General features: G+C 34.2%; 1 protein-coding gene across 3 annotated transcripts in view; it reads right to left on the bottom strand.

The window, feature by feature from the left end:
* DYNC2H1 (dynein cytoplasmic 2 heavy chain 1) overlaps positions 1–14,547 on the bottom strand; it is a 379,694-nt gene that overhangs the window by 51,308 nt on the left and 313,839 nt on the right. For all 3 annotated transcript variants that reach the window (XM_067750851.1, XM_067750849.1, XM_067750850.1), the window contains exon 85: positions 1,441–1,530. In XM_067750851.1, the coding sequence (XP_067606952.1) occupies positions 1,441–1,530 (90 nt within the window). The remainder of the gene's footprint in view (positions 1–1,440; positions 1,531–14,547) is intronic.

Genomic DNA, 14,547 nt, shown 5'->3' with positions numbered 1-14,547 from the left:
TAGTGTAATAAAAGCTACCCATTGGCAGCAAATAAAGTTTCTGCCCTTTATAAAATAATCTAATGCAAATAATACTGATACATACATTAAGTGATAAATTATCACAGCCATGCAATTATAACATACCAAGGACTTCAGAGCATTTCTGTATTTTTCTAAGAGCACCGATGGACTATTTGTCCTTCCTCTTCTGACTTCTCTATCCTTCCTTCCCTCCATTTTTCTGGCATTTACTGATAGATTATATCTGGACATATACACAGTAGATAGGAAGATGGGTAAACCCGAGTCTCTGCCTTGTTCTTCTCTACCTGCTAATTTTAAACTCATTTTCAGATCCAGTAGTTTCTTCTTCAATAATCCTACAACTGAGAGGTTGATTATACTGGAAGCCAAATAAACATTCAGATGAGTTCTGGCCCCTTCAAAGGAGTACCATTGGCAGACTGGCAGCATAGAGTAAGAAGAGAGGAAAAGATGAAATTACACAAGGCAAGGCCCCCCTAGAGGAAGTGTCTAAAGAGATGAGAGGAGATGAAATCAAGTATACAGTTCTACGGATGAGGCTTCAACAGCAGAAGGTCAACTACTTTTGTATTAGAACAAAGATGATGAGGGTGGGTTTAGACAAATTTGTAGGTGGGAGGGAAGGGTAGGCATTTTCAAGTGGTCATATTTCATAGCTTGAATTTTCTCTGTAAGGTAAAAAGCAGGGTGTTCTGCTAAGGGAAAAATTAAAGATGTGGACAGGTATGTGCACTACTAAAAAAAAAAAAATGAATGAGGATTGCTGTATCTAGAAGGACACTGATCAAGTTACTCCTAATAAGCTGATATGACAAAGAATGTTATTTGTGAAAGCAGTGTAACAAGCAGAGGAAGAAGGCAGTAAGACAGTGCAAAACCATACAGGAAAAGTGGTACATTGCATGCACCAACTGACCTATAACATTTGCTATTCCTTAAAAAAAAATAATCACCTTGTCTTTCTCCGTCTATATCGTTCCTTATTCTGTTCAATTTTCCTTCATTTACCTGACTGGGCCACTCTGAAAAAACTTGATCAATTTGGAAAAAAACAAAACAGAAAAAAGCAGCTCCCTGTAGGGGGGACATACCCTAAAGCAAATTAGTCACAGTTATGAATAAGTTCCAGTTACCATCTATATGATCCATCTATATTAAAATTGTAGATTTTTCTCTAAATTCTCAAAAATTATGAAAAGCCACACTACACAGAGAGAACACAGTCTTTTTGTTTTGTCTTTTTTTAAAGAGTGCTAGGTAAAATCACAGATGACAGAATAAGAAAGGAATATACGGTGCTCTATGAACAAAATCATAATATTTTCACTAGTTGCTAGCAGAATGGTTAACAATATGAGAGTTTATAGTACAATCGTCATACAGTCATACAATTACTAAATAATTTCATCTTACCTGTATTGCAAGGGCACGAGCTACAAGACCTCTAAGGTATTGTAAAGGATCTTCTGGACCTTCCCACTTGCTTTGCCATGTGAGAGGACACTGCAATTTTAAAAGGATCAAAATTAAGTTTACATATACAATATTACATATAAAAGATATTTTAACATTAGTGTGATGGGGAAACTATTTTGGCATAATTCACATTATGTGTATCATGAATTCATTTCATTAAGATATGTCTTTTTTCTATTTTATACATAATATCAATAATGTATATGTGTCAATCCCAGTGTATGTATAAAATAGACAACTGATGGAGCATACTGTATAGCACAGGGAACTCTACCTAATGCACTGTGGTAAACTAAATGGGAAGGAAGTCCAAAAGGGAGGGGATATCTGTATGTGTGTATGGCTGATTCATTTTGTTGTGCAGTGGAGGCGAACACAACATTGTAAAGCAACCATACTCCATAAAAAAATTAATAAAAAAACTTTTTTAAAAGATATGTCTTTTCTTTGATCTTATCTCATTAAAATTGAATGATAGAGTCAGAATGAATTGACCTGTTTCTCTAAAAGAAAATATTTTTAAGTAAAAATTCTTGAAAGAATAAACAAATGAACATAAACCAGTATATAGAAAGTAGCAAACCATGTTTTCTTGAAATGATATGTAATGAAATCAAATTAAATTTCACAAATTCATTTTATAAGTAGTAAAGACAAAAAACAACTAGTCTTGTGTCCCTACAGAATTACAGAAATTTTATCTCCCAAACCACACCAGATATATGACAAAAAGAGAATAAAACAGAAAATACTCTAAATTAAAGAAATAAATAAAACCTTTCTAAAAAAGTTACCTTTTTAATATCTGACCTTCTTTTAACTGACATTTTCCATTAATACATTCATTATAATATTCCTTTTCTGTGAGAGTTTTCTGGATTTTTCAAATATTATGTAACTATCATTCAAACTTAATATTTATTTTTCTCCAGTGGAATAATAAGGAGAGAGCATCAATTTCTTAACCCAAAACACTGTCTGATTACATAGCTGAGAAACTACTCCAGGCTAGAGTATATCAACAATGTATGGAAAATGGAAATTGTAAGATAACAAACCTTACAGTGAAAAAAAGACCTTAGAAAACATCTAGTTCAATTACTGTAGGTGAATGAAGTAAGCCTTCTTAGGAATATGGTAGCTAAGTGCTGGAGCTATGCTGTGAACTGAAACAGGTGTGATGACTTTAAAACATGATCCCTAAATCCTTTGACAATTCTGTGGAGACTTGAAGTCTGTTCTTCTTCTTAAATAAGTGTCCTGTGAATATAGCAGAAGTGATGTGGTTCCAGTTTCCAGGTCCAGATCTTAAGAAATTGGTTGCTTGTATTTCCTGTCTTTTGTGACTCTTGATCTTGGAACCCATCCAACATATTGTGAAGTCCAATTTTTGGAGAGGCCCATGTGGAGATGAACTGAGGCTCCCAGCTCTCAGGCGGCACTGACTTGCCAGCCACATGAGTGAGCGGAGTGGAAGAGACAAGCTTTCTCTACCAAGGTCTACCCAAATTTCAGCTCTGTAAGCTTAAAATAAAATGATTTTTTAAAAATTATTATGTTTTAACCTGGTAAGTTTTGGTGGGATTTGTTATACAGCAAGACTTAACTGATACAGTTCTTTGGTATCCAGAAGCAGGGTTCTACCTTAACAAAAACCTAAAACATATGGCACTAGATTTGAGACTGAGTGGTGGGCTGAAGCTGCAAGAACCTTCAACAGAATGTAAGTGAAAACATAAAGGGCTTCTAAGAGAATAGTGGAGGTCTAAGGGACTTTGAGGACTTAAAGGAAAGGGAGGAAACAATCTCAGACAGACAAAAGTACTCTTGGGACCTTAAGGGCATGCCTTGCAGATCCTTTCTGTTAAACAATAAGGCTTCAATGAATCTTAAGGGTGTTGTCCCACAGCCAACACACAAGAAGCCTAAGGTAGAGAAAAAGGCTTATCACAAGATTTATGGCCATAGTTTTTGTCTAATGTGAATCTCAATGAGATTCAAAGCAAACTCACAATCTTAGAATACTGTTCTGGTGTAAGTTTCATCTGTTTGGTATTAATGGGGAAAAGAGGGCACAATTAAAAGAGAACTTTGGACCCCAGAATCCCTATGGGTGGGAAGCAGGTTGAGAAAACCACTCAGCTTCAAACATGGCTAAATCTTATTGAAATGTATGGATAATTAAGAGACGAGAATCAACAGCTCAGAGGGCAAAACCAAGAGCCATGGATAATTATTCCCAGGGAACAATATGGAATCCTAATAAAGGAACTGAAAACATAAGCTTGCTTAGATTTCAGAATTGCTAAGGACACGTGAGCCTCCCATTTCCTCATTTTTTGAGTGGGAATGTCTATTGCAGTTACCTATCCTACCATTTTATATTGGGTTTGTAGGGGACAATAACTTATCTCTGCACATCATAGGTCTTTAGTTGAAAACCATGCTTGAGAAACTGTTTTTGAAGAACCAAACCCAAGAAGCCTCACCCATACTTCCACCTGATTTTGATGACAACATCCGGCCTGAGGCTGTAAAGGAATGAGACATCTCGGGAAACATGGAAGGAGATGACTGCATTTTACATGTGGGAGAAATGCAAATAATTTGTGCCCAAAGGGCAGACTGCAGCAGCTTCAAAACATGGTCCCAAAATTACCTGATACTCTTCCCATTGAGAGTTGAGGTCTATGTCCACCCCACCCCTTGACAACCCGACCAATAGAATAAGGGAGAAGTGACGCTTTATCAGTTTTCAGATCTAGGTCTTAACAAATTCACAGCTTTCATTTCCTCTTTCTTGGGGTATACACTTTTAGAACCAAGATACCATGTTGTGAAGAAGCCAAGTAGTCCATATAGAGAGGCCCATGTGGAGACATCTAGAGAGCAACCAAGGCCTCTAGCCATTAGTCCCGATAAACTACCAGCCAATAATCAGCACCACCTAGCCAGCTTCTAAGGAAAGAATATGGCAAAAGTGATGAGAAGCCACTTCTGAGAGTAGGGTACAAATATTGTGACTTCTGTCTAGCTCACTTTCTCTTCATCTCTTCCTTGTTCACTCTGTGTGAAAAAGTTGCATACTGTGGGTTGCTTTATGTAGATGCCCGTCTAGCAAGGAACTGATATGTCCAGTCAACAATAAGTGAGGACCTGAGGGCTGCCAACAGCCATCCAATAAGTGCTCTGAGAGGCTGCAGTAATTGCAGCCCTAGTGACTGCAGACTTGTGGGAGACCCTAAGACAGAACACCCAGCTAAGCTACCCCCAGATCCCGACTCACAGAAACTGTAATGTGATAACTTTTCATTGTTTTGTGTCACTAAATTCTAGGGCAATTTATTACACAGCAATAGATTAACTAAGAGAACTATCAATATTAGTGTCAGATGTAATACTTTCATTCAATACATATTCAAGTCCTTATTGTCCATCCATTCAGCAATTACTGAGAGCCTATAATGTGCAGGCATTATAAGGTCCTGGCTATCATGGAGCTTACATTTTACTGGGGGATAAAGGCAATATACTTATTTCTAAATATATTATAAGAAAAAGACTACACAGTGCTAAATCCTATGTAGAGAATTACAACAGGATATGTGATATGACCGAAGTAATATGAAATGATAGTGATATGATAGAAGACTATGAGGAATAAAATCTTCACCCTAAAGAGCATTAGAAACCAGTAAAGGAGATACACAGCTAATGTCCCTGATGGTGTTTTAAGGATGACTTATATAGCATGTTTCTGGAGCTAAGAGGAAAACAATGATTTAATCAAAGAAATCTTAGTAAAGGAAGTACTGTGAAGCTTTGAAAGTTGTGTTGAATTTTGACAAAGGTAGACATAACTGGAGGGGACTTTTTAAGCTAACATTTATGTGTTAGTAACTGTGCTGAGTTTTGGATATGTACCAGAAGCAGGTACTATTGTAATTTCCATTTCACAGAGGAGAAAATGGAGACACAAAGAGAACAGCATATCCAAAATCACAGAGCTGGAAAATGGCAAGTCCAAGATGTGAACCCAGATAACCTAACTCTAGAGTCTGTCAGCATTAATTCTGCCTCCAACGTATTTTACATTTCTATAATGTAATTTCTATATTACACCATTTGAGATTTGTCAACTGAAAAAAAATGCACAATGTGAGAGTTGTGCATTAAGTTTTACTTGGGGCAAAATGAGGACTATAGCCCGGGAGACAGCATTTCAGATAGTTCTGAGAAACTGCTCCAAAGAGGTTGGAGGGAAGGTGTATGATTTTGTGTGTGATTTTGATGAAGGAGGAGTACATGTAATCAAGCACATATTTTTTGCAGAAGGTTGCTGCTAGTTTTGTGAAGATTCAACATGACAATTATGTATTGGGAATTAAAGTTATAATTATGGGGAAACTAAGGCTTAGAGTAGGTTTATTTAACTAAACTATTTTTTTTAATCTAAATGGTAGAGAACTTGAACCCAAGTCTAACTCTAAATGTAAACTTTTTGTTATCCCATGCTTTTCATGAAAGATGTCATAAAAGCAAAACAGGATACAAGCAGATTTCCTAATTCACTCTTTTTCAAGCATCAATTAATTAACTGACAACTCAGCAATAACCTGTTAAATAGCTGCTATTTGTCAATCATTTGTTAGGTCCTGTGGATACAAAGTTATAACACAATCCCTGTTCACAGAAGTTTGCACTAGAGGGTGAAATAAATAATAAAAGAAAACAGCTACAGACAATACAGTAAGTTCCCTGATAATGACAAGCACTGTGCTCGTGAAACACAGATGTAAGGTACACCAAATTCAAACTGTGCCTAAGGACAAGAGTCAGGAAAGGCTTTCTGGTGGAGGTAATGCTTGAGGTGAGTCTCAAAAGATAAACAGCTTACAGTAAAGTAAAGAAAGACAGTAAGAAAAGGAAGGGGCATTAATAAAAAAGACATGAGACAACTGGGCTGATGGTCAGACCATGAAGCTTTTGAATGTTTATACTGAGGAGCTTAATCTGGAAAGCAATGATAAAACTAAATTACACTTTAACTAGGGAAGTGACACAATCATATTTGGATTTTAGAAAGATTATCCTAGTAGAGATAGGGAGAACAAGCATTAGGGTGATGAAACTGTAGTCAGAGAGGTGAATTAGGAAGGTACTGTAGAAACACTTGTGCAGCACTTGCATGTGCAGGCACTGTTCTCAGCATTTCACCTGTATTAACCCTTCAGACTTCACATCAACCCTCTGAGATGGATAGTTATTACTCCCATTACGAACATTTAGAAACTAAGGTAGAGAAAGGTTAAGTGACCTGCACAAGTAAACATTCTAGTACATAATCTTGGATGTTTTAAGTTCCACTCCGCAACCTTAATATGTTTACTATATGAACTTTAAAAAAAAGGACCACAGTTAGTAACTCTTTTCCCTTTTCATTTAATAACGTAATTATCTATACTACTGACAAACACCACTATCCTACTAATAAAAATGACGTGCTGATCCTCACACATGAGTGAGACACTGGTAATCCAGTATCTGCACACTGCTGAAGTTAAGCCAACACTGGATTATAGTTTTTGGAAATGAATCGACTTTCATCGGACTCAAGCTTATTGCAGTGTCTGACACAGGGAGACGGCATGGAAATTGCTATTTATTTCAAGCACTAGAAGTTGCACTGGGATTTCACTGTAGGCGGGAAAACAGAATTCAGTTTACATTTTTTTTAAAGAAAAGGAAAAAGGAAAAAAATATATAGTTCATTGTAATTTCAATTTCACATGAAGTGATTAACCCATATGGGCAGTTTACAAATTATCACTAACTCCTATACTAGCCATAAGTTACAAATTTGTACAATTAATTAAATTAGCTAAAATCCATTTTACACACATATACATGATTAGAGAGTTATATTTCAGAAGGATAAAGATAGCTGCAGAGTAAAACACTCTAATAATAGAGCCCTTACTATATAGAGAGAGTCTAATAGAATAGCCTCTCTTCTATTTGGAAGAGAAAGTATAACTCAGAAGATAATTTGTGATAAAAGTTAGAATGCATTCTGATTTAATCTTACTAAGACCTTTACTTAGAGCCAAAGATTTCAATTTTCTTAATAGTACAGAGAAACAATCTATAAAACAGCACCAGAACAAACTAAGGACTTTCAGATACAAGAGATTTATTTAACTGAATTATTTTCTTTTAAAATATGAATCCTATTTTAAAAATCTTTTTATTTTGTGTCTTCCCTTTAAAGAGAATCATATTATTTGCTTTCGCAGGACATGTAACTTCTGTTTTCCATTAAAAAATTATAAAATACTTATGAAGAGATTATACTAAGTTATAAAACGTCTGGAAAGGTAGAAGCAATCCATTGATGGATGAATGGATAAACAAAATCTGATACAGACCTTCCTCGACTTACAGTGGGGCCACGTGCAGATAAACCCATTGCAAGTTGAAAATATTGCAAGTTGAAAATGCATTTAACACACCTAAACCACCAAACATCATAGCGTAGGCTAGCCTATTTTAAACGTGCCCAGAACACTTACATTAGCCTATGGTTGGGCAAAATCATCTAACACAAAGACTATTTTATATTAAAGTGTAGGATATCTCAAGTAATTTATGGAATACTGCGCTGAAAGTGAAAAACAGAATGGCTGTATAGATAAAGAATGGTTGCAGTGTATCAGTTGTTCACCCTGATGATTGAGTGGCTGACTGAGAGCTGCAGCTCTCTGTGCTGCCCAGCATTTTGAGCATAAGGTACCACATATCGCTAGCCAGGGAAAAGATCAAACTTCAAAATTCAAAGTATGGTTTCTACTGAATACATATCATTTTTGCCTCATCATAGAGTAGAAACCACCTTAAGTCGGGGACCATCTGCAAATACATACAATGGAAAATTATTCAGCACTGAAAAAAAAGGGAAATACTGACACATGCTACCATATGGATGAACCTTGAGGATATTATCCTTAGTGATACAAACCAGTCACCAAAAGAGAAATGCTGCTTGATTCCACTTATATGAGGTACCTAGAGTAGTCAAATTCATAGAGATAGAAAGTAGAATGGTGGTTGCTGGTGGCTAGGTGGTGGGGGAATGGGAAGTTGTTTAAATGGGTAGCGTTTCAGTTTTGTAAAATGGAAAGAGTTCTGGAGACTGGTTGCACAACAGTGTGACTGTACTTAACATTACTGAACTGTACACTTAAAATGGTTAAAATGATAAATTTTATGACATATGTATATTGCCACAATTACAAAACTTCATTGGAAAAATGTGAGAAAGGAAAAGAAGAAAGCAGTTTCCTTCTTGAGTCTATGTCAACATTGTGTGCTTGATAATATTTTTGTTACCCACTTTGAGCTCACTGAATACAGAGACCGTGTACTATGTATTATTCCTATCTCTAGGGCCTGGCATGGTATAGAGAGTCCATGGTAGATGGTCAATAAATGTTTGCTGAATATTATTTATTATATCATCCAATTACTAATTTTTTAAAAAAAATCCCAGCTCCTCCTCCATCCTTGCACATTTTGAAAAAAATAGAGTTATAAATAAGATGTCCATACATCCAATTTGCCTAATGATCCCTATTGTCCCAGAGTTCCATCCAGGTAGGAGTCCCTTTCACTCTTAAAACTATAGTTTGGGTGATAAATTTGAAGGTCACTATAGTTATTTAAAAAATTCAAATTTACATAACAATTTGAAGCCAAGAGGTCAATTTAGGGATTGAATCATGACCTCATTAGCACAAAAATTTAACTAAATTAACCCAGAATTACCAAAAAAATTGAAGAGTCAAGCAAGGAAATAAACAAACCAGATAACTGGTAAAACATTGCTGTTGTGATGAGTAGTACAGCATACCAAAATAATTTTAAAGGCACCTTGAGAAAGGATCTGATGATTGAAAATGGCTATTGGTGGAGAATGATAAATTCTATTAAAAATGTATGTACATTTTAAAACAAGTATTATTTAATATCTGTCTTTCCAATATGTAACAGATTCATAGCATCCTCAGCATAGCATACACATACAACTGGAAGTATTAAAAATACTTATAATGAAGCTTTGGGAAAGATGATAAGTTAATCATCAAATATGTTCAGCATGTAAAATGATCTATAAATTTTTCCATCTAATAAAATCTAATAAAAACAGATTAAATGTATATTTACTTCTGTGAAATTTATTTCAAAATAATGTTCAACGTGTTGAACATATGTCGAATATATGTTTTTACATTGTCTGAGATTTTAAGAATTTATGGATTCTTTCTGCAATGTTTTCTGTGATAAACTCATTTAGGACAATGTCATGTTGGTATAATTAAATATATGTATATTTTCTTGATAAAGTGTCTATTCAAATCTTTTTTCTCATTTTAAAAATTGGGATGTTTGTCTTTGCATTTTCGAATTGATTTCTTTTTAGTATTTCTGGATATATATTCCTTGGTTAGAGGTATGTCTTGCAAATCTTTTCCCCTAGTCTGTGGCTTACTTTGAATTTTCATAACAGTGTGATCAATTTGGGGATAATTTTTGTATATGTTTGGAGGTACAGGTGTATGTATTACTATTATTATTATTAGGCTTTTGGCTATTTGATTGTTTTACTACCATTTGTTAAAGAAATTTCCCTGTCTCCATTTAATTGCCCCAGTATATTTGGTGAAAATTAATTGATCATATATCTGTGGGTCTATTTCTGAACTCTTTATTCTGTTCTATTGAGCTATATACCTATCTTTCTACCATTACCACACTGCTTTGATTATAATATCTTAATAAGTCTTGAAATCATGAAGAGTAAGATCTTCCATTTTACTCTTCTTTTTCAAAACTGTTTAGGCTACACTAGGTCTTTTGCATTTTATTCAAATTGAATTCTCAATCACTATAAAAAAATTCTACAGAGGATTTTTATCAGGACTGTGTTGAATCTCAGGATCAATCTGGAAAAGACTAACATCTTAACAGTAATAATGGGTCTCCTGATCTGTGAGCACAGTACAACTTTCACTGCATCTTTCCATTTATTTAGGTCTTTTTAAATTTCACTCATCAATGTTTTGTAGTTTTCAGTATGTACAAAAGTTTTACACATCTTTTGTCAATTTTATCCCGATATATCATCTTTCTGCTATTATTACAAATGGTACTTTTATATTTCAATACTCAATAGTTTGTTTCCAGGATATACATCATTTTTAATGTGTTTACCAAAAGCTTGCTAAACTCTCTTACTAGCCTTAGAGCTTTTATATTTCTTAAGATCTTGTGAATAGTTCATTATATCCTCTACAAAAAAAAAGATAGGTTTCCTTCTTCCTTTCCAGTTTGTATGGCTTTTATTTCTTTTTCTTAACTTGTTGTGCTAGCTAGGACCATCAGTATAATGCTGAAAAGAACTGGTGAGACCTCAATGTTTTATTAACAATCTTAGGGGGAAAACATTCAGTCTTTTACTCTTATGTTAGCTATAGGTTTTTCATAGGTGACCTTTAACTGGTTAAGAAGGTTCACCTCAAATTCCAATTTAGTGAAAGGTTTTGTCATGACTGGATGCTGAATTTTGTCAAATGCTTTTTCTGTCTCTATAAAGATAATCACGATTTTTAAAATTAGTTATTAAAATGGTAAATAACATCATTTTTTTTTTATTAACTCAAACTTGTATTCTTAAGATAAACCACACTTGGCTATCCATTTTTATACTTTTTTTGATTCAATTTGTTAAAATATTGGTAAGAATTTTAGTGTCTATATTCATGAAGGAAATTAGTCTGTAGATTTCTTTTATTATGATGTATTTGTTAGGTTTTATTACCAGGCAATGCTAGTCTCACAGAAAAAGCAGGGAAGTATTCCTGCCTCTTCTATTTTCTGAAATAGTTTACAGATTTGGTATTATTTCTTCCTTAAATATTTGTTAGATTTCACCAGTGGATTCTAGGAGCTCTCTTTGCTGGAAGGTTTTTAATAACAAATTCAACTTCCTTAATAGATATAGGCTATGGGTTACCTATTTCTTCTTGAATGAGCTTTGGTAGTTTCTATCTTTCAAGGAATTTGTACATTTCATCTAACTTCATCTAAATATATTCTCTTATCATGGCAAATGATGGTTATAAGTGAGGGATACTGAAGCAAAATTCCAAGATACTAGAGACTCTGGGTTTTTGCGGGCCCCTTTGTTCTTACATAGATCAATAGAAACTGATTTCCATTTATAAGTATACATAATCAAATTTTTAATTGTAAGTAAAGCTAGAGATGAGGGGGTGGGGCAATTCCATCCTAGTATTTAGTAGGCCTGTGGAGATGAGTATGTGGAGTTCAGTCTTCATTAAGGCTGATATCTGCCTCTTGTTACAAAGACTACCATCTAGCTTCATGATCAAATTAACAAAATATGCAATGAGAGATGAAGTGCAAAGAATACTGATCTAGGAAACACAATGTCAGGACTGCAGTACGGGCTTTGACACTTTACCAGAATACCAACTCCTTTCAGCTTCAGTTTTCTAATCTAAGTAAAAGGAAGGTGATGAGAGTAGAAAATTAGATGAGGGCTACACAAGTGCACCATAACCGGTAAAATGTTATATAAAACATAAGCTACTACTTTATTCTAATGGAAAAATGCTAATTATTCAACATTAATAATTATCATTTGGTAAAATAGTTTGGGTATGACTTTTCTAAGAACTTATTTGTATAAAGGTAGGTAAATTTTAAAAGGGGGGCCTTTAAGAAAACATGGGGTCTCCAACCATTTTATAAGAACCATTTCATCTTTCCTTTTCTCCCAAAGACTGGGAAATCAATGACGGAGGTGGCACAGGTGGTTACGAAGTGGAGTGGGGATGGCACAAGATGAGGAAGCAGGTGCTACTGACATTTTTATGAGACTTCTGACTACAGAACAGCGTTTCTCAAACCTTAGCATGCATCAGACCCACCTCAAGGGATGGATAAAAAACAGATTGCAGGGCAGCACACTTAGAGTTTACGATCCAACAGTCTGAGGTGGGGCCTGAGAATTCATAATTTTACCAAGTTCTCAGGTGATACTGATGCTTTTGGTCTTGAGACCATGCTTTGAGAGACACTGCTATAAAGAAGACCATGGCAGAGAAAGGAGTGAAAGGAAAAACCTGTCTAGCAGAGGAGATCTTAACTCTTAGATATCCTGAAGTTATATAATAAAGCTTTATGTGTGTGTATATATATATTTTAAGACAGTGCATCTTTTTCCTTCAATTTTAAAAACTGTCAGTGATCTGAAAAAGGTTAAACACCAGTTGTTTGGAAACTTATTTTAAAGAGTCAGGATCCATTAGCAATTGTGCTGTATTGTTGAGTGACTCCCTGATTTAAAAAATTAAAAAGCCATTTAGTGTTACTACCCAGTACATTAGGATAAACTGAAATATACAAGAAATACTTACATTAGCTTTTTAAAAAAGCAACGCAATCTATTAATTTCTACAAAGTGGTAATACCCTTAGTGATTGTTTAGTAAGAAAGATGAGGTAATTTAGTGTTCTATCTTTTCAATTTTTGCATATCTTTTAAATCATGATTTAAAGCCTTTGTTCTAATATGTAAAAGAAAAATAACAATATTCTACAATATCATTGTCCTTAACAAACAAATTATAAGTATTGTAACTTTTTACAAAAAAAGTTTCAGTAGATCACCAGAAAACTGTCAAGGAAATAAAAGTCATAATTCTCTTTAGGAAAATTCTTAGTCCAATCATTTCAGATACAGTAAAGAAAATGTCAAGTACTGAACTATTTCCTAAATTACATTAAATCATATCACATAATTCAAAATTTGTCACATTCAAATGTAATAAAACATTAAACTTTTATCGTGAAATAAATGCGATAGTACTAGATTCAAATTTTTGGTAAAGCTAATTAGAAAGTAAATGTCAAAATTATTTTACTGATCTTATCCTAGTGAAAGTCAGCTGAGTCTCATTTGAGTTTCACCAAACACCCTGAAATATTTCCAAAGCCACTATCTGTGATAGAATTTAAATATGCTTTGTAAAACACATTTTTTATCCTTTGAAAGAATTTTAACAAATTCACTTTCATGCAAATTATACAAATATTTCAAAAACAGTGATATTTCAGAGGCTATATTTCTTAAATCAAAGTGTAATGTAGAATACTTAATTTAATAAATTAACAATGAGATTGCATACATCTTACATAAACATATTTTTAAGAAATAAGTCATCAGGTCCTGTTGCTATACCAAATAAGAAATACTTAGCAGATCTTAATGGGCCAAGGGAAAAGGAAGAAATGTTATAAAGAATTAAAGCTCTATGACCCTTTTCTAAAATACCATTCTTTGGTCTTATTCAAGGAAAATGTTTCATATAATAAAACCCATTTAGTTCTTTGTTATCTGTTAATATTGTAAGCCACATTATATTACAATCATAAAAAATAATTTAAGTTATTCATTTTTTTCAAGTGTTTATGCCAAAGATTACCCAGATGGTTAACAGTAGAAGCAAAACAAGAAACCATGTTTGCCATTACCTTCCATATTTTTCATTAATATTACATAGAACCCTCTTGAACTACCCTGTTCTATGCCTTAACGACCTCTAACTGAGATGAATAAATAGTAACGTACATGGTATCCCTACTTCTATAAACTCATTTTGCACAATTTTATCAGATGAATGCTCCAAAAGCTGTTTTTCACACAATGACATTCTCTTAAAGTAACAGTGACAAAAACAACTAACATTTAGAGGGTACTTCCTATGTGTCAAGCACTTTACTCATGATATAATTTAACTTTCATAACAATCCCATGATGTAGGTCCCTTTATTACTCTCATTTGACAAATGGGAAAGGTAATGTATTGAGAGGTTTAAGTGACCCACCCAAGGTCACACAGCTACTAAGTGGTAGAATAGAATGAAAGAGACAGACCTATTCTGGAAGCCACATTCCTAG

The sequence above is a fragment of the Pseudorca crassidens genome, chromosome 9, assembly GCF_039906515.1.
Source record: "Pseudorca crassidens isolate mPseCra1 chromosome 9, mPseCra1.hap1, whole genome shotgun sequence".
Taxonomy (NCBI): domain Eukaryota; kingdom Metazoa; phylum Chordata; class Mammalia; order Artiodactyla; family Delphinidae; genus Pseudorca; species Pseudorca crassidens.
The sequence above is the reverse complement of the archived record's forward strand: the minus strand, read 5'-3'. Positions and strand labels throughout refer to the sequence as shown.